This window comes from Chanos chanos, chromosome 11, assembly GCF_902362185.1.
Source record: "Chanos chanos chromosome 11, fChaCha1.1, whole genome shotgun sequence".
NCBI lineage: Eukaryota > Metazoa > Chordata > Actinopteri > Gonorynchiformes > Chanidae > Chanos > Chanos chanos.
Window position 1 is genome coordinate 4,427,352 of NC_044505.1, and position 27,809 is coordinate 4,455,160.

Here is a 27,809-nt window from a genome sequence, read left to right on the forward strand (position 1 = left end):
TGCTGCTTTAAACGTTTTATATTTAACCAAACGATACACACTGTCTGATCTTCCCACCGTTTACGTTCAGCCTCCACGCACGTGTATTTCTAAAAGCGCAAACGGAATTTAAAACAGAAACTCTCCAGATTACACGGACTTTAAATGTTTGTTATTCATGCGAATTTTTTCGCCATTAGCTTTCATAAAACGCAGCAGAAGGTAAAGACTAATCAGCGAACGACTTTAATGGATTAAGTTCACACATCACATTATTGATTAACTGTCAGATGATCTGTGGAAGAGTGAGATAGTTATGAACTTCGTCGTAAGAGAGTAAGTGGAGACCATCTGGCCGTCATACCTGAGAGGAGCTCTTCTTCCCCCACATCCTCATAGCCAGAGTTCTGTTCCTCTGAGAGAACACGACCTGTTATAAGAGAGCGGTACATTGGTCAAACACGGAATTAAAATACATACACAAACACGTGCTCTCGTTCTCCCGCTCTCTCTCACCTGCACGTCACACAAATTCCCTGCTGCCCCCCCACCCCCTTTTGCTCTCAGACGCGTACTATGTCCCTCTACTTTAACTCTCCCCCTCCCCTCTCACACACTTGGGCACATGAACACATCCGCTGCACCTGTGACTCTTGTGGTGTTTGGTGCTGAGCTCTCTGGCTAAACGGGAGTAAAACCGTTTGGCTCCAAAGGCTTGTCAGATTCTTATCACCGGCAAACTTAGAGCGCAGCAGTAAAAATAATACGACCACAGTTACACCACAGTAAATTTACAAACTTCATCCTCACGTCGCTCTTTGAGTTTTCCTTGCTGTTCACATGGCCCAGTTTTTGATGAACTCCCACCCCCGTCTCTCTCTCTCTCTGTCTCTCTCTGTTTCAAATGCACAGGCGATCACATAGCCTTCAGTCTAGGTCGTACATGTACTACAGAAGTGGCAGAGTACTGAAAAAATTATCTTGTCGACTACAGAAAAAAAAAACCCATTAATCATGACAGTCACAGTTGCGGGATTAGTAGAGTTTATATGTAATTAACGATGTGTTGTGTTGTAGATATCCTGTCTTTGAATTAAATATTGAAAGACAACAGACAAATGTGTCTGAAATAATTTCCCTTGACTAAGTTATCTATGTCTTTTGAAATCACCGAATGTTTTGTGCGTAAACGGCAGTCGACATTTAATTTGATGTACTGCGGTGAGGACTATATTCGACCCGCGTTACAAAATAGTTTTCATTTTATTTAAAGAGCAACCTGTAACGTCTTTGAAATGAAACATGATCATGACGAAATCTTAAGCAGTCTATCTCTACATGGATGTCCAAAACCAAACTGATGTCTGTTTGAGTGGGTGGCGTTATAAACTGGGTGTCTCTGACGTGAGCTCTGCGTTAACGCAGTAACGGGAAGCATCGAGAATTTACGAGCATCACTCTGCAATTCATTTAGACAACATGTTTACATTTTTATTTGTAAAATAATTTATGCAAACGAAACTGGCCAGTTTTTCCCGCAACGAAACACAAACACTCTTTCCCGTCCCCTAATTCTATTACTCTCGCTCAAGTATAATCTGTAACACTCAAAGCTGAAACGATTTTCGCCTTTTCCTTACTTTAATTGCAAGTTCACATAAACACACAAATGCAGAAACTCTGTATCGCTTTCCCATCTCTCTCTCTCTCTCTCTCTCTCTCTCCACAGTAGCAGCTGTGCATCCCTGTAAAGAGACTCTCACCTCTCTGAACAGTGTTACTGCTTCTCTTAGTGAGGAATCTGTGGTCAATCTCCTCATAGACGGCATCAGGCAGAGTCATGTGTTTCACCTTTGACAGGGCTGTGTGGGAAAACAATCACACACACACACACACACACACAGGGTCATATTTTGCATTCAAAGGGATCTAATTTCTGCAGTTTTTCCTCAATATTTTTCCTACCTCTCCTCAGAGCTCTGTTCTGGTAAAACAGCACAAGCAGAAACACCAGCAGTAGCAGGAGCAGTGCTCCTAGAACCAGGAACACCACTGAGGGAATGGACAGACCAGTCTGTGACTGAGGCTGTGAAGGACTGGTCCTTCTGCTGGTGGTTACTGGAGACACATGGACAAAGAAATCACATTCCAGGATATGATTTAGAGTTAAACACAAACCATACACCAATACAGAAACACAAGTCAGATTAAATGAGACAAAGAAACATGCAAGTATTCATATTACCTAAAGATGCTGCAGAAGTAACTGATGAAGTTGTTCTCTCTAGAAACCCCCCTACACACGCACGCGCACACACGCACGCACGCACACACACACACACACACACACACACACACACACACACACACACACACACACACACACACACACACGCAGAGAGACAGAGTGAGAAAGTGTATTCATTAATTCTGTTGTGAGTGTAAGAGGACTTGGACATTTTGTCTTTCAATATTACTTGTCAGAAGTTGATAACTGTTTAAGCTTTTGGGTCCCATAACGAGAAGAAATGAGGTCAGAGTTCATTTATTCATCAGTGTTGGACCTGAACTTCTCAGTGAATGTAATATCCACACATGAACACATGGGACATGTTTACTATAGTTTTTAATAGATTTCCACGACAAATATATGACATCAACCATCAAACAAGCACATGACAATCACATCTGGATGAAATAATTATTTAAGGTATTTCAGTGACTGGGCCCTGCCCCAATTCTCTTCAGTGCTCTGTTTCCTTGTGGTTTTTCTCTCTTTTCTCTACAGTCTGATGACAGTAGCCATTGGAACCACTGTCTCACTCCTACCTGTACAGGTGACTCCAGCATCATCCTTATGAGAACAGTCAGTGTTGCTGTTCAGGGAGAGAGAGCAGTCAGACAGGTGGATCTCACTCCCTCTGCACCCCACCCTGCTCAGCCACACAGCTCCCTCTCCACGCCCAAAGGCAGCATTCCCATCAGCCCTCAGTGCCGGCCCACAGCCCAGCTGTCTGCACACCACCTGAGCATCTCTAATGTCCCAGTCATCATCACAGACTGAGCCCCAGGTACCGTCATGATAAACCTCCAGCCTCCCAGAGCACTGGCCCTCTCCCTCCATCAGTCTGAGGGGTAGATGGTCTAGAACAACAAACCACAGTTTAAACTAAAACATTGAATTATCATGATATTAAATAAGGATCCCAGTTTTTAAAAAAAATATGTGCATGGAAAATGTTTTCATTGGTAAATAGTATGAGGTATTTAAACCATTTTTTAGGGACAAGTGAAATTTTTAAAATTACTTTTCTTTTATGACAAAATGAACAAATATAACCACAGACCTATTTTACTGAATGTCATATTTAAGAATTTTCTGTTGTAGACTACTGACATATGAAGTTGACAAACATATGGGAGAGAAATATAATGTGAATGGGGGTTAGATGTTGTCACCTGTACATGGTCTGTGATGTGGAGATGCTGCACATGGCAAAAGACTTCGGGCGACAGTTTTTTCCTCTGTGACTAAAGGAGAAATATGATGATTATTAACTAATGGGTTATCGACTGTAGCTTTAATCACTTGTAACAGCACATTCTTTACCATTATCTTCATACCTCACACTGAAATTATTTCATGATCTTCATCAGAGCACAAACACAAACAATGTTACCAATAGAAACAGAATAACTGAATGTTAACTCAAAAGTCTATAACAATAATGCATCTCTCTTCCTCTGGGTTGATTAGAAAAGTGAAGGTAATTTACCTGAACAGGTGATTTTTGCCACTTCATATGCATTACATTCATTCTGACCCCAGGGTGAAGACGGACAGTTCCATAGACTGATGTCGTGTTTGCGGCATTGTACACGGTCAAGCCAGTTTGGAGCTGAAGCCAGTCTTGGTGTGCTTGAGTCCACACTGCCACTCTTTCCACAGTTCAGCTCTTGACAGATTAAAGACACTGTGTCTGAGTCCATCTGGTCCATGCAGACATTACCCCAGGTTCCATTGTAAAAAACCTCCAGGTTCCCAGAGCAGCCTTCAGTCAGTCTGATCTCTTTAAACTCTGAGGACAAAAACAGGATTTGAAGTCCACATGGTTGAGTAACGCTGTCATATGACTCCTGAAAAGTCTTTCACTCAAACAGGCAAAAATGGACTAAAGGGGAAAAAGCATTTTAGGAAAATTTCATCAGTTTTCCTGTCATAACCAAGAGTCAGCAATATTTATAATAAAAAGATGCATTAACTCAAACCGATTACCACATTCGTGCAGCTTGAGTGTGTGATATTGATGATGCATTTGAGCTGAATACCTGAACACAGCACTCCCACGTCCTCCTTGTGTCCACAGTCATGTCGGCCCCATCCCTCTGACGGACAGCTCCACAGGGACGTCTCATTCCCCAGGCAGTCCGCCTTATCCAGCCAAATGGGTCCAGTTCCAGGACCAAACCAGGCTGGAACCGGTCCACTGAGGGCCTCTCCACACTGGAGCTGTCTGCACACCACCTGGGCATCCTTCATATCCCAGGAGTCATTGCACACTGTTCCCCATGAGCCTTTGTGGAAAACCTCCAGACGCCCTGCACACTCACTCCCAGAACCCACCAGTCTGAGGGACCTGTGACCTGAATTAAAGCATGAAGAAGACTCAACTTCTAAACTCAAGAATTTATTTACCAACTTTTTTAACAGAATATTGAATCTGAAGTAGTTTATAACAAGTGTCCAAAGGCATTGTGATTTATCTGATAATAAAAGAGACTGGCTCTTTTCTTGTGGAAATTAGAGGCCAGTTCAAATGACCAAACCTCCAGTCATGTAATACTCACCAGAGCAGATGAGTGACAGCTGTGAACTGGAACTGCAGTTTGTAGTCTGTGGTGAGCTGCAGTTTCCCAGATAAGCTTCAGTCCCAGAGCACTGGAAACCAGTCAGGCACTGATCACTGTCCACTAGACCAGACCCAGAGGAGCCACTGAACTCTACCACAGAGCCACAGTCCAGCTGTCTGCAGACCACAGAGGCTTCAGACAAACTCCAGGAGTCCAGGAGAACTCTCCTCCAGGCCTGATGGAAATAAACCTCCACCTCTCCCTCACACTCCCTCTCTCCAGTCAGCCGCACCCATCCACCATCAGCAGATACAGAGGAACCTGAGAAGATTTAAATTTTACCAAAAGCATTGTCTGTATGAATCAATTATTAATGAGTTTCTGCAGCATTCAGTCATAAAGTGTATGTAAATGTGTCCCTCATATAAACTGACCAGAGCAGATGACTCCAGCATCCTGCCTATGAGAGCATGCAGCTCGACTCCATGAAGAGATGACACATGCTGAGAGGTGTGTCTCGTTGCCCTGGCAATCAAACACATCAGCCCGTACTGGGCCACTGCCCTCCCCAAACCAGTCCACTCCCCACTATGGCCACGGCACTCCCACAATTCAGCTGTCGACAGAGGACGCTGGAGGCTCTGATATCCCATGATGCATCACACACTGTTCCCCACTCACTGAGGTACTGCAGCTCCACTCGACCAGAGCAGGAGTCAGGACCGTTCACTAGTCTGAAGTCTGTGTATCCTGTTTACATGAGACAAACAGTGTTGTTTACATGTTTACATGAAGCAGAAAGGGGACATGGCATTCTGTTTCTCATGGACATACTTGAATTTATTCACTATGTTTTGTTACAGGCTGTAACATTTTTTAAGTTATTTTGAAATGTTATTCTTAACTCTTTTGTTCACCATCAGCAAATTATTGTAAGAAATAATAGAAAATTCTTAAGAAATTACATTCAGTATTCACTCCTCCTAAGAATTCATAATTACCAGTGCATTTTATTCCCACATCGTTGTCATGGGAACAGTTGTGTCTCTGTGAAGATGATGTTGGACAGAAGAAAATCTCAGATTCGTTGCCTCTACACTGAATCTCCTCTGACCACACCTGACCCTCCCCTTTACCAAAAGCAGCAGCTCCCAGCACCTCTACAGGAACCCCACAGCCCAGCTCTCTACACACCACCTCTGCATCCTGCTGGTCAAAGGCAGCATCACACACCGTCATCCATTTATTTCTACGATTCACCTCCACTCTCCCAGAACACAGACTAGAACCACCAGCTAGTCTGGTCCCCTTACCTGTCAATTAAACAGTGGTTAATTTCACAAATGTGCTTTTATGAAATTATACATTTTTGATAAAAAAGAAAGAGAATTACATTGTTCCTTTTTTGGAGAGAACATTAAATCTGTTTTTAAAAACCCCTCTGTATTTCTCTCTCTCTCTCTCTCTCTCTGTCTCTCTCACACACACACACACACACACACACATTAAATCACATAACTGACACAGTGAATAAGATAAGAGTAGAGAGAGAGAATGATTAGTGTAAAGTTCAGGAACAGAATAGACTATTGGAGAATGAAGTCTCAGAGATTTTCATCAGTAACATGGACACTGTGATTTGGACAGTGTGTCTGATTGATTTAAAAACAACAACTCTATGTAAAGATAAACCCAGAAAAATAAGTGGATTTACAGTGAGATGTTTTTAAAAAATCAGTAATACTTGGTGAAAGTTAAATCTGAACTGAATTATAAAAACTTTATAAACTCTTTTATTCTAAACAGTCTTTGCTGTTCATATGTACACACAACCTAAACTCCATCATATAAAACTAGTTACCTCCACACAGCAATAACTATAACTCTCACAACCTCCATACACACACACACACAAATGCACAAACATGCACACACACACACACACACACACACAAACAAGCACAAACCATTACAGATCAAGCAATAAAAGTCGTATGCTCAATACAATACACACACACAATTACCAATCAAGCAATGAGTCTCACAGCACCACACACACACACACAGCTTCAATACACAAAAAAAACACACAATATGCTCACACACACACACGCACACACACACACATGCACACACACACAATTAACAATCAACCAATGATTCTCAAAGCACCCCACACACACGAACATACACACACCAATCAGACAATTACACTCCTAACCCCATATATACACACATTTATAAATCAAATGTATAACAAAAATTTACACAGCTAATACACACATAATCATAATCATTTATAAAATACAAACAAATGAAAAGAACTGAACATAAATTAGAAGATTTCTCTCATGCTGAATTTAATATGGTTAAATTATATTCATTATAATCATTCTGTTAAAAGGTGACAGTATAAAAGCTACATGATGTGATGAGAAAATAAAGACATGAGTAAAAGGATGTGAATGACGACACAGAGATGTATAATATAGAAATGTGTATGGTGTGGTTAATGACTGAACACTGCAGTAGATTATTGTCATTTATTACTGAGGTTTAGTGAAGCCTACCTGAACAGATGACTCCAACATCAAGATTATGACGACAGCGCTGAATGTACCTGTCATTTGATCTACAGTTCTTCAGTGTGGACTCTGACCCTGTACACTGCACTCCAGCCATCACGATTGGTCCTGATCCCTCTCCAAAACGAGGATCTCTCACTGCCTCTACAGCCTCCCCACATCCCAGCTCTCCACACACCACTGCAGCAGCACTCATATCCCACCCACCCAAACGACACACTGTGCCCCACTGTCCTTTATGATGAACCTCCACTCTCCCAGCACAGCGACTACCACCATTCACCAGTCTCACACTGTCTGTAGGAGGAGAGAGAGAGAAAATGAATTTCAGTTTTCCTCAAAAAAACAAACAAACAAACAAAAAAAACTAACTTCAAACAAATTAATGAAAAATAGCCTTGCAATAGATTTAAACACATATTCTTTAAATGAAATGATAATGCTCTGTCCTTACACAGTCGGTGAAAGACAAGTCTGGGTCAGGTAAATAACCTCTTGCTTTACAATTACATACTATTGATTTAAAAGGATAATTTATTGACCTTTTTACCATGAATCTGCACTTACCAGCTGTGGTGAGATGAACCATGGAGGACAGAAAAATGATCCACACACACGTCTCCATCTCTCTCTGCCCCAGACCACGCTCCGTTTCAACAACTAGTCACAGAGCACAACCTTCACCTCTGCTCTCTCACACTGACTGAAGGAACTGAGTCCTCTTAGCCCACCTAGAGAGAGGACTCCTCCCACCCACCAATCACACTCACTGTTGCCTTATTAGAGACACTGCAGGAAATCATCAAACAGCTACAGTCACAAATCAGAGGACGCTCTTTAAAATTCTCCAAATATATCAAAATAAGGTCTGTGTTTTTGAACAGGACTCCTCCTCCTGTCTGTAGACACGTCTCCCTGAGGAGAGACAAGACACATCAGCTCTGTGAGAGAGTCACACAACCACAAACACATTTATTTCAGAGAAGAGGTACACAGCTGAATTCATTACAATTGCATTACATGTAGAATAGTGTGTGCATGTGTGTATGTGTGTGTCTGTGTGTGTATGTGTGTGTGTGTGTGTTTGCAAAAAATTTCAGTACCAATTTCTATTCATAAAAGACAAAATTTATGAGATTATGAGTCAAACCTGATTACGGCCTTGGCGTCATATCTCACACTACTGTGTTAGAAAGTTTTTGATTTCTCATCTCGGTGCTGAATAATTATTTATATATGGCAAATTGAACAGTTACATATTATGCGTCAGAATTTAAAATACGAGTTCAAAACATACAGTATTCTAGGACCACTGATATCTTACCCAGGAGATGTCTCTTAGGGTCACGACCCTCTACTTTACTTAGTGTAATTAATCCTACAGCCCCATCTAGTGGTTAGAAAAAGTAAGTGCCAACATTATGTGAAAGTGAAGATGTTACTGACGAGTCAGTGTTGACAGCATATCTGCAGACAGCGTTTGTGGGTTATGTTTTAGGAAGTGTATGTGTACCTTTATATACTACCTGATACAAATGAAGAATATTGCTTTGTGTATAATCTGAGCAATATGAACAAAACAGTATGTAAATCCATGTTGAAAAATATTCCTGTTTGAGATGTAGTTAAAAATTAAATTTGACTGAATAAAGAGATGCATTTGTGGAATTCATAAGGGGTATTTGCCATAAAAAATGTCTAAATGGGAAAAAAGACATACGATTTAAACTTTCGTACTGTTACAAAAGTTATTTAAACCTGGCATTTGACTGAGAAATTCGCTTCCGTCAAAGACTACGACAGGTACACACCTCCCTGTCATGATGAGTGTTTCCTACTTACTGACAAACGTCATAACCATTCATGCACGTACCTCCTGTGAGTGACCAAACCCACTGGTCACGATGATCCAGAAAAGTTCATCACAGTGTGAACGGGGTGAGAGACATAAGTGAAGAGGTCTCCGTTCAGAGTTTCTTGTAGGACTTTTATGTTGGAGAAACGAAAAAATATAGATAATGACATCATAAGTTCTATTAAAATATCAAGCTGTTTCACGTTCGTTTCTGTTTAGCTCAGTGTAAATCATTCAGCCCCCTCTAGTGGTAAAATATAAGAAGTGCTAAATAAATGAAAAAATGAGGCATTGACAGCAGGTCATTTTTCAGCACTTTTTCACTTTGTGTACTAGTGCATGTTTTTTCATGTATTTGTAAATATTTGTGTCTTATTGGCTCCCTTAGAAATTTTTGAGAGTGATTCTACAGGCTGTAATATTTTAAAAATGATATAACAAGTCCTTCACTTTGTTCATAATTTTGAGAATACCACAAAAACACTACTTTGATCCTGACACTTCTGAATGTGATATAATGAAAAGCTGAATAAATTTAAAGAAAAGAAAGGGATGCGACCTTGCAGTTATGAGGAGCTAAAGATCCGCACTACTGAGTGAGTGTGTGTGTGTGTGTGTGTGTTTGTGTGTTTGTGCATGCACACATGTGCACGTGTGTGTATACTTATTTTTACTAAATTAGAAGGACATTTTACTGATAGCGCATTATTTTATTGAGGACATCACGTCAGACTAGTCTCTACTGGTTAAACCATTAACCTCCACTGGTTAACCATTATGTGGAAATGAACATCTAACAATGTCTCTCTCTCTCTCTCTCTCTCTCTCTCTCTCTCTCTTTCTTTCTCTCTCTCTCTCTCTGTCGAGCCACACATACTACTCCTGAGACACCAGTGATCCTGACTCCTCCCGCCCTGTGGACCGATCCATCCTGTTATCATCCTTCATCCCCCTGTCAGCCTCCTGTCTGCATCGCCATCCCCTTTGTTCATGCTCCAATTTACTTTCAACTGCCCACGTGGTCGGCACCTATTGCACACCTGTCTGGCCAAGGGGTCTCCTCTCTCTATGGTCCTTCTCAAGATTTCTCCCATTTTCCCATTTCCCTCTTGGGTTTTTGGGGAGTGTTTTCTTGCCTGCCATCAGGACTAAGTCAGGGGGTGCTGTCATGTTTTGATTTGACTGTTGTGGCCTGTAAAGCCCTTTGAGACTGTAAACAGTGATATTGGGCTCTAAATAAACTTGAACTTGAACTTGAACTTAAACGAATTTCATTGGTGTTTATATATGTATGTGTGTGTGTGTGTGTGTGTGTGTGTGTGTGTGTGTGTGTGTGTGTGTGTGTGTGTGTGTGTGTGTGTGTGTGTGTGTGTGAGTGTAAAAAGATATAGTTTTTATTTATAAAACTAAAAATGTGAAAGCTTTTGGGAGGATTAGGATTAGGGTCAAGGTTAGGGTTCGGTTGTTATTCTCTGCTTTTGTTGTTCTGGATTGTCTCCAGAATTTTGTGTTCAAAGTGTACTAGTGTGTGTGTGTGTTTGTGTGTGTGTGCGTATGTGTGTCTGTGTGTGTTTGCGTGTGCTTATGACTGTGAATTTTACACAAAAGAGATCACAATATTGTGTAGAGCATAGTTACAAACATATAAAACCTACATCTGTAACTGCCCGTTTTTGTGGTGTGGTAAGATATATTGTTGGAACACAGCAAGTGAACCAGGAGATCCATTAATGAATTAGGGCAAAGGTCTGAGGTGTAAGAACTGGACATAGTAGACATGATAAAACCATAACAATAGTGTAAGGCAGTTTCCTACAACCAGGAGAAAAAACAGAATGACTAGAGTTGTTGTAGCTCAAAGAATTTGCAGTAAACACATCAGCCACTAGAACATAGTAGAACATAGTCTCTATACTAACCCTTACAGTAGGAAGACATCGCTGGAGGTATAAGTCTGCAATCACAAGGTCAAGACAAATCTCATTATAGATTCAAATTTAAAGTGGAGTTTATTAACTCAGTGCCTCATTTCCATCACAACAACAGTACAGAGTGGAAGCACTGAGACTCAGAAATGCCAGGACAGTCCAAGACACTGTTTATGTCACCGCGTCAGATTCTTTACCCAGTTCATTTAACTTAATCAACGTGGAATACACATGGATGATGGGCTGATGGTGTTTAAACTGATTTACTGATTTTGAAGTAGAAGAAGAAGAAGAAGAAGATGATGAAGAAGAAATTCCATTTTTTGCTCATTTTGACTTTGCTTGTGAGCCCTGTCACATTTTCCACATGTTAATAATGTGAATTAAAGCTGAAAAAGAAAACCCAATGGAGACTTCTGAAATATATCAGGCTGTATATTATTACACGATATCAGATGGTGGACCAAGGAAGTTCTTTATTTCTCTCTGTATATAACAGTCATGAGGGTACAGACAGACCATTTCAGTTCAAACTGTTCAGGGATGAACCGGTTATTACTTTCGTAACCACCATAACGACGCATGTCCGACTGCCCTGGCCCAACCCAAAAACTGCATTTTACTGTGTGGGCCTAAGGGATACAGGTGTGAGTACATAACCAATTTATCTAGAGTTATCTTACATATTTATACGTATAAATGAACAATGGTAATGTTGCAATAATCCCTGATACTGTGCTTTTAGATTCAGCCTCTTTATTTTTGGCCGTACCCTCTTTTCCACATGCATACACCTCTCTCACCTCCTTCCTGTTCCCTCTCTATCCTTCCCATCCTTTATTCACCCCCTTGTGTCCATTTCTGTCTGACAGTCTAACAAGAACACAACACATCCCCTCTTCTTAAGTAAGTTGCCCTTACCAAGTTTGTGCTGATACAACATCGACTCAAAGAATCATTTATGTAGTCTCAGAGTACTAAAATACAATGTCAACTCAAACAATCACTTAAGTCGTCTCAAAATACTCAAACGGAACTTTCCTTCAAAATAATTTGACTAGAAATGTCTAGAACATTATTTGAACTGTCCCTGTAGAATATTATGTTCATTCTATACCAATACCTTTCTCTTTATTTTTCTACATTACATATTCCTTAGTCCATACTGGTGGTTGTCTGACCCTGACCTCTCTTTGAGGAGGCTGATCTGGGGGAACCCTTGTGTCTCCCTGTCTATCCATTTGACCTCCCACATGAAGACCAAGGTGTCCATTAGGATCACGTTTCTTCTCCTGGGGGTTACGTTGGAGCCAAGTGTGATGCCTGCCGTGTAACAGTTCAGAGGGAGTGCATTGAGTGGTAGTGTGCTTGGTTGATCTGTGCACCTGGAGAAAGTCTGTGATGAACATCACCCACTCCTTTCCCTCAGTTTGTGCTGTCTGCAGGCTGTCTTTCAGACTCCTATTAAACCTCTCCATTTCTCTGCTGGCCTGTGGAAAACATAAGGAAGATCTCTTGTGTGTGACTTCCCTGTCCTAAAGAAACATCTCCATTTCTTGTGAGATAAGTTGACTGCTGTTGCCTGAGACCAATTCTTTGGGATTCCCTTCTCTGCTGAAGACTGATGAGAGAAACTGAAACACCACTACTGAAGCAACGTGGGAGGTGGGCACCACCTCTGGCCATTTACTGTAATAATCAATGAGAGTGATGGCAGACCAGCAACCTGGAACAGCTTTCTCACACAGTCCCATTAAATCTATAGCTACTTTTCCCCATGCAGCAGTAGGGAATGGGACAGGTGTAAGAGACATGGTGTGTGTGTTACTGCAGTTTTGTCATGCTGCTGACAGGTGTAACAGGCCTTGATCACCACTTCAACTTGCTTGTCCATGCCCAGCCACCAATAAAGGTCCCGGAGTCTCTGTTTGGTTTGCACTATGGCTTGATGTGTATCATGAGTGAGCTGTATCAGTTGAGGCTGTATGCTCTCAGGAGAAAGTAGTCTATAATGCCCTCTCATGACACATCCCTATACAATAGACAGTTCAGTCTGTACTTTATAGTATGATGACAGTGATGGATCCACACTCTTGCCTGTTCTGGGCCACCAAGTGGCTATCAGATCACAGTGTTAAGCCTGCACTGGGCATGCCTGACAAGCAGCCTTGAAGTCCTCAGAGGAGACAGCTGTTAGGCCTGTGATAAGTGCTATCACCTCGATGTCCTCCTCAGGGTGATCCATCACAGGTAATGGCAGCCTAGAGAGACAGTCGACCATCACATTGTCCGAATCAGGCTTGTACTCAACGTCATAGTTAAAAGACAGTCACCGTGCTGACCACCGTGCCACTCCCATGCCAGCTCTGTCGAGACCCTGTGAGGAGCGTAATGTGGTCAGGGGGCTGTGATCCATGATGTGAACCCCCAACCCCATAGAGGGGTCCTCCATTTTTCAGTCGTCCATACACAAGCCAGTGCCTCTTTCTCCTCTGTAGAGTCTTTACACTCAGATGATGACGGGGTACATGGTGCAAATGCCACTGTTCTCTCAGATCCATCTTTGTGTAATTGGGTGAGCACAGCACCGACCCCACAGTCCGATGCATCCGTAGTGACTATCATAGGCTGTTCTGGATCAAACACAGTCAGAGCAGGGCTACTGACTATGAGCTGTTTTACTGCATCAAAGTTCCTCTGTGTGTCATCTGTCCAATCAAATGCAGCTGACCTCCTCAGTAGGCTGCGCATGGGCTCTACCACTGATGCACAGTTTGGAATGAACTTTGCAGACCATGAGGTGAGCCCCAAAAAGGAGCAGAGACTGAAACATCTTTGGGTGTGGGCGTGTGCAGAACTGCTTCCACGTGCGATGGATCCGGCTTTATATCTTGTACGGTGACCGTGTGCTCCAGGAATTTCAGTTCCGTTCTGTTTGTCTGAGTGTGCATTTTACCATGTTCAGCTTCATGCCAGCTGCACTGATCGCCTGCAGCACAGCTGCAAGGTTGCGATCGTGGACCTCACGTGAGTCACCTACAACTATGACATCATCTAGGTAACAGTGAGCTCTGGCTACTCCTTTCAGTATGAAAGACATCATGTGTTGAATGCAGACTGGTCCTGATGCCAGTCCAAAGGGAACCATTTTAAACAGCTAAACAGTCCTTCATGAGTGATGAATGATGTTAGGTCCCTGCTCTCTTCATGAGAACCTGGTAGTATGCGCTCTGTAAGTCCAGTGTTGAAATCCTGTCATCCTGTCTGACAGAAAAGTGGTTGTAACAGCATGTATCAGTATGTAACACCATGTAACAGCAGAAGCAGGTACTGAGTAACCATGGTAACCCAGAGTAAACCTGTGTGCACTGATTAAGACTCTACAGCAAGTCTTCTTCTACCTGACACAGAGAATGACTGAAGGAGTGAATGGAAAAGAGGGATCTCAAGAAAATAAAACAAAGTGAAGACATCATAATTTAATTCCTCTTACAACAGTCTTGTCATAATCTTTTGGATAGAGCTCAGGTGTAGAAAGGAAAGAAAAGCAAATACAACCTTCCTGCTGCAGAGCTACTCCCTGAGGTGGAGTCCAGTAAAGATCAGACACAGCTCCACCTCCCCACTACAGCCAGGTTCTGCTGCTGTGAGTGAATGTGGAGCTGACCAAGGCTCTCACTCTCTGTCTTCAGCGGTCAGTGCAGGTTTGACAGATTGGTGCTGTCCGTGGTCCTGAACACTGTTGCCAATCGGACACTGGGAGCTTTCAGTGCATGAGGGGAAAGTGCTTGGTTTCCTCAGCCCCCAAGTAACCCAGATAAAGTAAACTCATTTCAAACAAATACCAACTATAGGAGTCATTTGTAGGAGGTGTAGGTGTACCATGTGTTTTTATTATGTGTAGTCATATTTCTCACCACTAGAGGGTAATAGTGCACAGGGTGGAGGGTCATAATACCAGCTGAACAGAACTGAATTACACACACAAACAGTTTTGGTTTCCACTGGAGACTGTTGAACCAAACACTGACAGTCTGTTTGAGAGTATTACAGCTTCAGAGCCACAGGCCTCATTTTGGGCCTTTTCTTCCCTTTTTTGAAGAAATTTTCCACATGAGTCCATATTTCATACCAGTTATCAGAAAACACAGAAATCAGTGTCACATTTCAATCACTGCCTTCATCAAGTTCGGTTCTTAAATCAAACTGTGGATGTCACAGAACGTTCATCATCTTTAACAAGACAAGACAGAATTAATGTTTCAGTGGAACCAAAAGAGAGAGGGAAGGAGAGAGAGAGAGAGAGAGAGAGAGAGAGAGGGACAGACAGACAGACAGAGAACATAGATGGCCACTGTTGTCATAATAGAGAGAAACCTGTCTTTTTTTATTATTTTTGGAGAATTTATGTTTTCTCTGCTGATTTCAGACACAAATTACAAAGTATTTAGTCTTATTAGTCTGGTGACTTTAGTATGTGTAATTTAGCCGTGAACTCACCATCAAATTGGATATACGTCAGTTAGCCAAATTGCCAATTGTTGCCAAGGTCTGTGATAACTTAAATTATTTTCCCACTAGAGGGCGATAGAGCTACATAGTCACTTTAAGTTCAAGTTCAAGTTTATTTAGAGCCCAATATCACTGTTTACAGTCTCAAAGGGCTTTACTGCATTGCCGTGGAGTAGGATATCACCCACTCTTTCTCCTCGCTCTGATTTAGATGTATTTAACAGAATTAATCACATTTCAAAAAGAAATACCATAATACATAAAAAACAGATCCCCACCCAGTTCAACACTTCAAATGCCGTTGCACAGGTCATGTAAAGTTGTGTAAATAGATCAGTGTATTGAATTCACAGACTTTAGTCTCCATGTCCTGCTTCCTAACAGGCGTATTATAGTGACAATTCACTTTTACCAGCCTGTTCAAATTTACAAACTCAGTCCTGCATTTTATTGGGAATATTAATCAATGACAATTCAGTGCTGGACAAGTAACGTCTCCCTCTAGTGGTAGAATACCAACTGACTAATAGGAGATCCACATTAATACTCTTTACTGAATTTTGTGAACTTAATAAGCATTTATTCTGACAACGGTGTTGTGAATCAACAGTGTACAAGTATTCAGAAGATGACAATGTTAGAAAAATAGAACAATAATACAGTAGATATTGTGACAGGTAAGATATAACAATTAAATTTTTGAAAAACGTGCAAACATGTTCCCAGTTAATGTTACCAAATCTTACAAGAGTAAACAACAAAAAGAAACTATCAAAGTAAAAATCAATTCTTCAGCATCAATGACAAAAGCATTTTCAGCAAAAGCTTCAATAATCAATATATTTAGTTTTCTTATTCGAAAAAACCATGACATTCTCTTGGTTTTTTGTCCACTATGGATGCATTTCCCTGAGTTAATATTTGATATGATTTTGGACAAAATAACTGTATGAAGATAAACACTGAAATGGTACTGAATCAGAACAAAGGCTGGAATATTAAAGCCATCTATTAATACTGAACATTATATTTCATACAGTTCCTTTATTCCCTTCTGTCCATCCTCATTTCATTATCTACTTTTTTCTCTCATTTGTGTTTTGCTGAACAAATACCACCTTCCCTGATTCAGTCTCTTCCATTATTTTGATCTAGAAATGTTCCTCTTTACAACACTGAGGTCTAGAGAGCAGAACTACATACAAGTACAAAGTTCAGAGTCCTAGACTGACCTCTCAGACACTGGATAAATCTGTGTGTGAAAAGTTTTCTGTTGACTGCAGAGACATGGAAATATGAATTATCATTTGTTTCAAGGCCTTATTTGACATAAAAGACATTTTAAAATGACATACAAAGGTAGGAGGTGGAATTTCCATCTTTGTTACTTTCTCCATCTTCCTTAGAAAGTCTCTCCTTCCACATCATCATATTCCATCTCTAATGGAGCAGGAGAAAATTCAGGTTTTTCATTTGTTACATTTGTTATTGTTCATTTGTTAATCTTTTTTAATTTTATGTACTGAGCAATTGATACAGTGGATATTGTGACGTTTGTCATTAGATGTGAATGGGAGGTGGGAAAGCCCTGTTAATAAAGCGGATTGTAAGTATGTAATTATGAAATCAGCACAACAGTCAGGACACACTCACTGACCTAACAGCTTTTCTTTGTCCTCATCCACACTCTCCTCATCATCAGACTCATCCAGTCCATCCACTCAAACACACGTCTCACACCTCACAGACTTTCTCACTCTCTGTCATACATTCACTGGCCACTTTATTAAAAACACCAAGCTGATAGTTACACTTTATTAGTGGACAGATAGAAACTAAGACCCATCTGCTGCCATGTACAGTTAGTGTTAACCATCCTCTAGTCCTTCAATGGTCAGGTTCTGACCACAGGACCACTGGACATTTTTGGGTGGTGGATCACTCTTAACCCAGCAGGCTACAGCCTGTAATTGTAAACCTATAGCCACAGGCTCTAGTCTATAACTGTACACCTGTATAATGTAGCTTTAAGATAGGTATACCTCATTAAGTGACCAGTGAGTGTAGGTCCAAGGTAAGTGTTTCAAATAAAATGCACAGTGAGTGTATAACTTCCCTATACACACAGCATGTAGTGAGAGTTTAAAAAACATTTCTCTGAAACTCACCTGCTAAACTGCCTTGAGTAGTGTCCACATCATCATAATCCTCTGGTGGGTCTTTCACAGCTGTCTCTGAAACAATAATCAACACAGTCATTACTAACACCCTAAACTCACATCAAAAACACACTGAACATGATTCATGGTTTCTTTTGTGGGCCACATTTTTGTTCAGGAGGATATTTTCTCACATTTGAACACAAAGTAAAAATATAAAATGAATCATCAGAAAACTGTTAAACATCTTGTATCACTTCAGTTCTGCTATTCCAAACATTAATTTTCTACATTACTGAATGAAAGAGGCTCTCACTGTGGTTATATGATCACTGTGGTTTCAGTGTGACGGACTGAAGAGAGTGGGACAATATCACACAGATCATAACTCACCAATCAAACTGCCTGGATCCTGCCCTGACATGATGACATCATCATAGAAGTCTAGTGAGACCTTTGTTCCTGTCAGCTCTAAATCAATCACAGAGATACATTGTTTTAAATATTGTCTGTTATATGAACATCATGTGATATGGAAATATAACATTTAATATGCACATATAGAGAAATCACCCATCACACTTCCAGACTTCCTCCCTACAGTGATGACATCATCATAGTGCTCTGGTGGAGCCTCTGTCACATTTTCCTCTGCATCAAAACACACAAACAAATTCCCCTCCATTCACAGCAGACACTGAACAGTAATGCAATTTCAAAGTGCACATGTTTGTATTAAGAAAACATTATTAATCTAAAGACAGAGACACACCCATCACACTGTCTGGGTTCTGTCCTGAAGTGATGACATCATCGTAGCTCTCTGGAGAGTCCAGGGTCAGCATCTCCTCTGAACCAGATAAAAGCAAAGAGACATCTGAATATTGACTCAAAACCACCTGTAAACAACATTTCCACACATCTGGTTAAACAGACAGTGGACGAGATCATGTGATCCATCTATAAACACACTCACTTTTCCGGTCACTGGTAGTTTTCGCATCATCGTAATACTCAGCTTTTTCCTCTATCAAAGACTTTGCAGGAACAGGATAAATGAATAAATACAATGCACTGCCACAGAAACTTGTGGTGTAACACTTTATTACAGTCACACTGAATGGATCGAGTAGCACACTGAATACCAGACTTGACTTTGTGTCAGTTGTCACGCTGGTGACTGTCACTCTACGACACCTAATGAGCAGCAGCGCAACAAATACGCACAGACGTATCCTATACGGACATTTACAGAAAAGCACAAGTTTGGTCTTTTTTGGATTAACAAAGAAGAACATTTATGCGTTTAGCAAATTTCATAATTTTTCACGTTCTTTGCTCTGACACGCTAAATAAATAGTACTAAAACAAACGCTATTTGACGTCCTATTGACAGTATGCTGTCAGACAGATCCTGGCTGACCGCTGTGCACTCTTCGCTCGCCTGCGTAAGATCATCAGTCAGACTCGATCTTTCTTTTTTTAAATGTCTTTAAGAGACCAACGAAGTAATCATAGTCCCGTTCTGTCAAACGGCGGTCTGTTAGCTCAATTTAACCTCGCTTGCAACCCGCATTTGCTACGTTCTCCCCGCTTATTTTCTCCCCCCTCGACACCTGTCAGACCAAGCGATGACTGAATCTGAAGCGACCGTTCTGCCGGTGAATCTCCGGAGTCCTTGCGTATCTTTCAAATTGGCGATATTTGATCTTGGCAGGTAGCTATACTGACGAGGCTTCCATCAACGCGCTGTGGTGAAGTGAAGCTCGGCTTCCGTCATTCTTTGAGCCGCTGTTCGCTACAGCGTGACTGAGTCTGTGCCAAATGGGCTGCATAAACCAGGAGTGGAGACCGCATTTTGCTTTTTTAAACTTTTGGTATCAGTGCAGTCAACGGGCACGGATTCTGGTGCTGCTTTAAACGTTTTTATATTTAACCAAACGATACACAGTGTCTCATCTTCCTACCGTTAACGTTCAGCCTCCACGCACGTGTATTTCTAAAAGCGCAAACGGAATTTAAAACAGAAACTCTCCAGATTACACGGACTTTAAATGTTTGTTATTCATGCGAATTTATTCGCCATTAGCTTTCATAAAACGCAGCAGAAGGTAAAGAATAAGCAGCGAACGACTTTAATGGATTAAGTTCACACATCACATTATTGATTAACTGTCAGATGATCTGTGGTAGAGTGAGATAGTTATGAACTTCGTCGTAAGAGAGTAAGTGGAGACCATCTGGCTGTCATACCTGAGAGGAGCTCTTCTTCCCCCACATCCTCATAGCCAGAGTTCTGTTCCTCTGATAGAGCACGACCTGTTAAAAGAGAGCGGTACATTGGTCAAACACGGAATTGAAATACATACACAAACACGTGCTCTCGTTCTCCCGCTCTCTCTCACCTGCAAGTCACACAAATTCCCTGCTGCCCCCCACCCCCTTTCGCTCTCAGACATGTACTATGTCCCTCTACTTTAACTCTCCCCCTCCCCTCTCACACACTTGGGCACATACTGCAATTCATTTAGACAACATGTCTACATATTTATTTGTAAAATACTTTATACAAAAACTGGCCAGTTTTTCCCGCAACGAAACACAAACACTCTTTCCCGTCCCCTAATTCTATTACTCTCGCTCAAGTACAATCTGTAACACTCAAAGCTGAAACGATTTTCACCTTTTCCTTACTTTAATGGAGGAAGATAGCATATGTTTGCAAGTTCACATAAACACACAAATGCAGAAACTCTGTATCACTTTCCCATCTCTCTCTCTCTCTCTCTCTCTCTCTCTCTCTCTCTCTCTCCACAGTAACAGCTGTGCATCCCTGTAAAAAGTCTCTCACCGCTCTGAACAGTGTTACTGCTTCTCTTAGTGAGGAATCTGTGGTCAATCTCCTCATAGACGGCATCAGGCAGAGTCATGTGCTTCCTCTTAGACAGAGCTGTGTGGGAGAACAATCACACACACACACACACACACACACACACACACACACACACACACACACACACACACAGGGTCATATTTTGCATTCAAAGGGATCTAATTTCTGCAGTTTTTCCTCAATGTTTTTCCTACCTCTCCTCAGAGCTCTGTTCTGGTAAAACAGCACAAGCAGAAACACCAGCAGTAGCAGGAGCAGTGCTCCTAGAACCAGGAACACCACTGAGGGAATGGACACACCAGTCTGTGACTGAGTCTGTGAAGGACTGGTCTGTCTGCTGGTGGTTACTGGAGACACATGGACAAAGAAATCACATTCCAGGATATGATTTAGAGTTAAACATAAACCATACACCAATACAAAAACACAAGTCAGATTAAATGAGACAAAGAAACATGCAAGTATTCATATTACCTAAAGATGCTGCAGAAGTAACTGATGAAGTTGTTCTCTCTAGAACCACACACACACACACACACACACGCAGAGAGACAGAGTGAGAAAGTGTATTCATTAATTCTGTTGTGAGTGTAAGAGGACTTGGACATTTTGTCTTTCAATATTACTTGTCAGAAGTTGATAACTGTTTAAGCTTTTGGGTCCCATAATGAGAAGAAATGAGGTCAGAGTTCATTTATTCATCAGTGTTGGACCTGAACTTCTCAGTGAATGTAATATCCACACATGAACACATGGGACATGTTTTATATAGTTTTTAATAGATTTCCACTACAAATATATGACATCAACCATCAAACAAGCACATGACAATCACATCTGGATGAAATAATTATTTAAGATTATTTCAGTGACTGAGCCCTGCCCCAATTCTCTTCAGTGCTCTGTTTCCTTGTGGGTTTTTCTCTCTTTTCTCTACAGTCTGATGACAGTAGCCATTGGAACCACTGTCTCACTCCTACCTGTACAGGTGACTCCAGCATCATCCTTATGGGAGCAGTCAGTGTTGTTCTTCAGGGAGAGAGAACAGTCAGACAGGTGGATCTCACTTCCTCTGCACTGCACCCTGCTCAGCCACACAGCTCCCTCTCCACGCCCAAAGGCAGCATTCCCATCAGCCCTCAGTGCCGGCCCACAGCCCAGCTGTCTGCACACCACCTGGGCATCTCTAATGTCCCAGTCATCATCACAGACTGAGCCCCAGGTACCGTCATGATAAACCTCCAGCCTCCCAGAGCACTGGCCCTCTCCCTCCATCAGTCTGAGGGGTAGATGGTCTAGACAACAAACCACAGTTTAACCTAAAACATCTAATTATCATGATATTAAATAAGGATCCCAGTTTTTAAAAAAGATGTGCATGGAAAATGTTTTCATTGGTAAATAGTATGAGGTTTTTAAGCCATTTTTTAGGTACAGGTGAAATTTTTAAAATTACTTTTCTTTTATGACAAAATGAGCAAATATAACCACAGACCTATTTTACTGAATGTCATATTGAAGAATTTTCTGTTGTAGACTACTGATATATGAAGTTGACAAACATATGAGAGAGAAATATAATGTGAGTGGGTGTTAGACGTTGTCACCTGAACATGGTCTGTGATGTGGAGACGCTGCACATGGCAAAAGACTTCGGGCGACAGTTTTTTCCTCTGTGACTAAAGGAGAAATATGATGATTTTTAACTAATGGGTTATCGACTGTAGCTTTAATCACTTGTAACAGCACATTTTTCACCATTATCTTCATGCCTCACAGTGAAATTATTTCATGATCTTCATCAGAACACAAACACAAAAAATGTTACCAATAGAAACAGAACAAATGAATGTAAACCCAAAAGTCTATAATCAGCTGTGCATCTTTCTTCCTCTGGGTTGATTAGAAAAGTGAAGGTAATTTACCTGAACAGGTGATTTTTGCCACTTCAAATGCATTACATTCATTCTGGCCCCAGGGTGAAGAAGGACAGTTCCATAGACTGATGTCGTGTTTGCGGCATTGTACACGGTCAAGCCAGTTTGGAGCTGAAGCCAGTCTTGGTGTGCTTGAGTCCACACTGCCACTCTTTCCACAGTTCAGCTCTTGGCAGATTAAAGACACGGTGTCTGAGTCCATCTGGTCCATGCAGACATTACCCCAGGTTCCATTGTAAAAAACCTCCAGGTTCCCAGAGCAGCCTTCAGTCAGTCTGATCTCTTTAAACTCTGAGGACAAAAACAGGATTTTAAGTCCCCATGGGTGAGTAACGCTGTCATATGACTCCTGAAAAGTCTTTCCCTCAAACAGGCAAAAATGGAAAAAAGGGGAAAAAGCATTTTAGGAAAATTTCATCGGTTTTCCTGTTATAACCAAGAGTCAGCAATATTTATAATAAAAAGATGCATTTACTTGATTTCCTCATTCTCTTACAGCTTGAGTGTGTGATATTTATGATGCATTTGAGCTGAATACCTGAACACAGCACTCCCACGTCCTCCTTGTGTCCACAGTCATGTCGGCCCCATCCCTCTGATGGACAGCTCCACAGGGACGTCTCATTCCCCAGGCAGTCCACCTCATCCAGCCAAATGGGACCAGTTCCAGGACCAAACCAGGCTGGAACCGGTCCACCGAGGGCCTCTCCACACTGGAGCTGTCTGCACACCACCTGGGCGTCCTTCATATCCCAGGAGTCATCGCACACTGTTCCCCATGAGCCTTTGTGGAAAACCTCCAGACGCCCTGCACACTCACTCCCAGAACCCACCAGTCTGAGGGACCTGTGAGCTGAATTAAAGCATGAAGAAGAAAGAGTCAACCTCTAAACTCAGGAATTTATTTACCAACTTTTTTAGCTGAATATTGAATCTGAAGTAGTTTATAACAAGTGTCCAAAGGCATTGTGACTGGTCTGACAATAAAAGAGACTGTCTCTGTTCTTGTGGAAATTAGAGGCCAGATCAAATGACCAAAGCTCCAGTCATGTAATACTCACCAGAGCAGATGAGTGACAGCTGTGAACTGGAATTGCAGTTTGTAGGTTGTGGTGAGCTGCAGTTTCCCAGATAAGCTTCAGTCCCAGAGCACTGGAAACCAGTCAGACACTCATCACTGTCCCTTAGACCAGACCCAGAGGAGCCACTGAACTCTACAACAGAGCCACAGTCCAGCTGTCTGCAGACCACAGAGGCTTCAGATAAACTCCAGGTGTCCAGGAGAACTCTCCTCCAGGCCTGATGGAAATAAACCTCCACTTCTCCCTCACACTGCCTCTCTCCAGTCAGCCTCACCCATCCAGCACCAGCAGACATAGAGGAACCTGAAGAGAAGAGTTCAATTTTACCAAAATCATCCTCTGTATGAATCAATTATTAATGAATCAAAGTACCAGAGTGATGAGTTTCTGCAATATTCAGCCATGAAGTGAATGTAACTGTGTCCCTCATATAAACTGACCAGAGCAGATGACTCCAGCATCCTGCCTATGAGAGCATGCAGCTCGACTCCATGAAGAGATGACACATGCTGAGAGGTGTGTCTCGTTGCCTTGGCAGTCAAACACATCAGCCCGTACTGGGCCAATGCTCTTCCCAAACCAGTCCACCCCCACTACAGCCACAGCACTCCCACAATTCAGCTGTCGACAGAGGACGTTGGAGTCTCTGATGTCCCACGATGCATCACACACTGTTCCCCACTCACTGAGGTACTGCAGCTCCACTCGACCAGAGCAGGAGTCAGGACCGTTCACTAGTCTGAAGTCTGTGTATCCTGTTAAGATAAAACATAAGATGGCACTTCATTATTTATGTTTATCTTCTCCTTCTCTCTGCACTGTAGAATTTGCTCCTTCTTCTCTTGTATGATTCCTTTTGCTGTGATGAGGTGAACTTCTTCCCAGGAATTAATAAAATGTTTAAGTTAGTAAAAAAATAAAGCAATGATAATAAAGTGACTGAGAACAGGTGATCATAAGTGACCAAAAACATCAAGTAAACATGTAACAAAAAAGCAAAATACAGCAAAATATAATTACTCACTATGTTTAGATTCAGACTATAATTTTATTTAGTTATTTCTTAGTTATTTTTGTAACAATTTGTCTCATCATCTGTAAATAATTGTGAGAAATAATACATAATTCTCAATAAATTACATTCATTATTGTCCTAAGGACACGTCAATAATTCATAATTACCAGTGCATTTTATTCCCACATCGTTGTCATGGGGACAGTTGCGTCTCTTTGAAGATGATGTTGGACAGAAGAAAATCATAGATTCATTGCCTCTACACTGAATCTCCTCTGACCACACCTGACCCTCCCCTTTACCAAAAGCAGCAGCTCCCAGCACCTCTACAGGAACCCCACAGCCCAGCTCTCTACACACCACCTCTGCATCCTGCTGGTCAAAGGCAGCATCACACACCGTCATCCATTTACTTCCACGAAACAGCTCCACTCTCCCAGAACACAGACTAGAACCAGCAACTAGTCTGGTCCCCTTACCTGTCAATTAAACAGTGGTTTATTTCACAAATGTGCTTTTATGAAATTATAAAACATTTTTATGAGATAGAGTGAAACTTATATTGCTCCTTTTTGGAGAGAATGTTAAATCTGTTTTATGAGAACTGAGTGAAGATTTGACTAAATACTGATTCTGAGGAAAGTGACATATTCTTTCAGAGCATTTTTTTCATGAGCTTTTAGATTTTTTCTTTTTGTCCGTTAATGACGTTAAAAATATTCTGATTATACAGTGTCGGGCGGACAATGTGCAGCTTTCAGAGAGAATAGGATATTTGTTAACCTTTAGTGTTCCTTAGTAATTAAAGTTGCAGTTGTGTAAACTCTCTCCCTCTTTTTCACCCTTCCTTATCTCTCTCTATCACTCTCACTCTGCCTCTCTATCCCCATCCCCTTTGATCCCAGTTCTCTCTTTATGGCCCAGACCTCCCTGTGTTCAGGACCAATGCACACCAAAACAGAAACCCCTCACTGTAACACCTAACAGACGCCAGGTTCGAAGTTTTTGCACAGGAACCCCCAGGAACCATTTGTTCAGAAGTTGATAACGATCAATTCTTTTTGTCCGCTATGGACGTTAAAAATATTCTGATTATACAGTAAGGTCAGTAACACTGTTATGCAGTCACATAACTGAAACACTGACTAAAATAAGAGTAGAGAGACAGAATGATGAGTGTAAAGTTCAGGAACAGAATAGACTATTGGAGAATGAAGTCTCAGAGATTTTCATCAGTAACATGGACACTGTGACTTGGACACAGTAAATGACCAGTGTCTCTGAACGATTTAAAAACAATAACTGTGACATGTAAAGATAAACCCAGAAAAATAAGTTGATTTACAACAAGCCTGACAAGACATATAATCTGTCTTTACTTCTTTCCTCTCAGTACAGTCTCTGCTGTTCATATATACACACAACCTAAACTTCATCATATAAAACTAGTTACCTCCACACAGCAATAACTATAACTCTCACAGCTACATACACATTCACACACAAACACACACAAACACACACAAACACACACACACAAACACACACACACACACACACACACACACACACACACACACACACACACACAACTACCCATTTAACAATAACGCTCCAAACCCCATGTACATAGACACTCATTGATCAACTTTATACAGCAAATGCACAAATAACCACAATCATTTATAAAATACTACCTAACATAATCAAACAAATGAAAAAACTTCACTTAAATTAGTGGATTTCTCTCAGGCTGAATTTAATATTATAATCATTATAATCATTCTGTTAAAAGGTGAGAGTATAAAAGCTACATGATGTGATGAGAAAATAAAAAACATGAGTAAAAGGATGTGAATGATGACAGAGATGTATAATATAGAAATGTGTATGGTGTGGTTAATGACTGAACACTGCAGTAGATTATTGTCATTTATTGCTGAGGTTTAGTAAAGCCTACCTGAACAGACGACTCCAACATCATGATAATGATGACATCGCTGAATGTACCAGTCATCTGATCTACAGTCCTTCAGTGTGGACTCTGACCCTGTACACTGCACTCCAGCCATCACGATTGATCCTGATCCCTCTCCAAAACGAAGATCTGTCACTGCCTCTACAGCCTCCCCACATCCCAGCTCTCCACATACCACTGCAGCATCACTCATATCCCAAACAACGTAGTAATTTGAATTAATAAGACACACTGTGCCCCACTGTCCTTCATGAAGAACCTCAACTCTCCCAGCACAGCGACTACCACCATTCACCAGCCTCACACTGCCTGTAGAGGAGAGAGAGAGAGAGAGAGACAGAGACAGAGAGCGAGAGAGAGAGAGTTTCAGTTGAGAACTAACTTAAAATATCTGAATGAAAAATATCCTCTTGGAACAAAAGCTGCTCAAAACATTCCATTTTAAACACATATTCTGTAAGCAACAGGATAATGTCCTGTCCACACACACACTGTAAGACAGATGTCTGAGTCAAGTAAATTTCCTCCTTTAAAATGACATATTTTTTAATTTAAATGACATTTTACTGATCTCTTGATCTTTTCATCATGAAATTGCACTTACCAGCTGTGGTGAGATGAACCATGGAGGACAGAAAAATGATCCACACACACGTCTCCATCTCTCTCTGCCCCAGACGATGCTCCGTTTCAACAACTAGTCACAGAGCACAACCTTCACCTCTGCTCTCTCACACTGACTGAAGGAACTGAGTCCTCTTAGCCCACCTAGAGAGAGGACTCCTCCCACCCACCAATCACACTCACTGTTGCCTTATTAGAGACACTGCAGGAAATCATCAAACAGCTACAGTCACAAATCAGAGGACGCTCTTTAAAATTCTCCAAATATATCAAAATAAGGTCTGTGTTTTTGAACAGGACTCCTCCTCCTGTCTGTAGACACATCTCCCTGAGGAGAGACAAGACACATCAGCTCTGTGAGAGAGTCACAAAACCACAAGCACATTTATTTCCGAGAGGAGGTTCACAACT

At 41.4% G+C, this 27,809-nt stretch overlaps 1 protein-coding gene across 1 annotated transcript; it reads right to left on the reverse strand.

Annotated features, from left to right (window-relative positions):
* Positions 1 to 66: 66 nt before the first annotated feature.
* LOC115824182 (deleted in malignant brain tumors 1 protein-like) lies at positions 67 to 26,967 on the reverse strand. The gene is given in 16 exon segments (XM_030788287.1): positions 67 to 89; positions 344 to 409; positions 1,743 to 1,841; positions 2,809 to 3,148; positions 3,778 to 4,058; positions 4,309 to 4,623; positions 4,828 to 4,840; positions 7,564 to 7,708; positions 9,992 to 10,007; positions 21,743 to 22,057; positions 22,688 to 22,990; positions 23,238 to 23,584; positions 23,757 to 24,084; positions 24,222 to 24,536; positions 24,964 to 25,275; positions 26,757 to 26,967. Coding segments are annotated over 16 exon segments (3,429 nt in total).
* Positions 26,968 to 27,809: the final 842 nt, after the last annotated feature.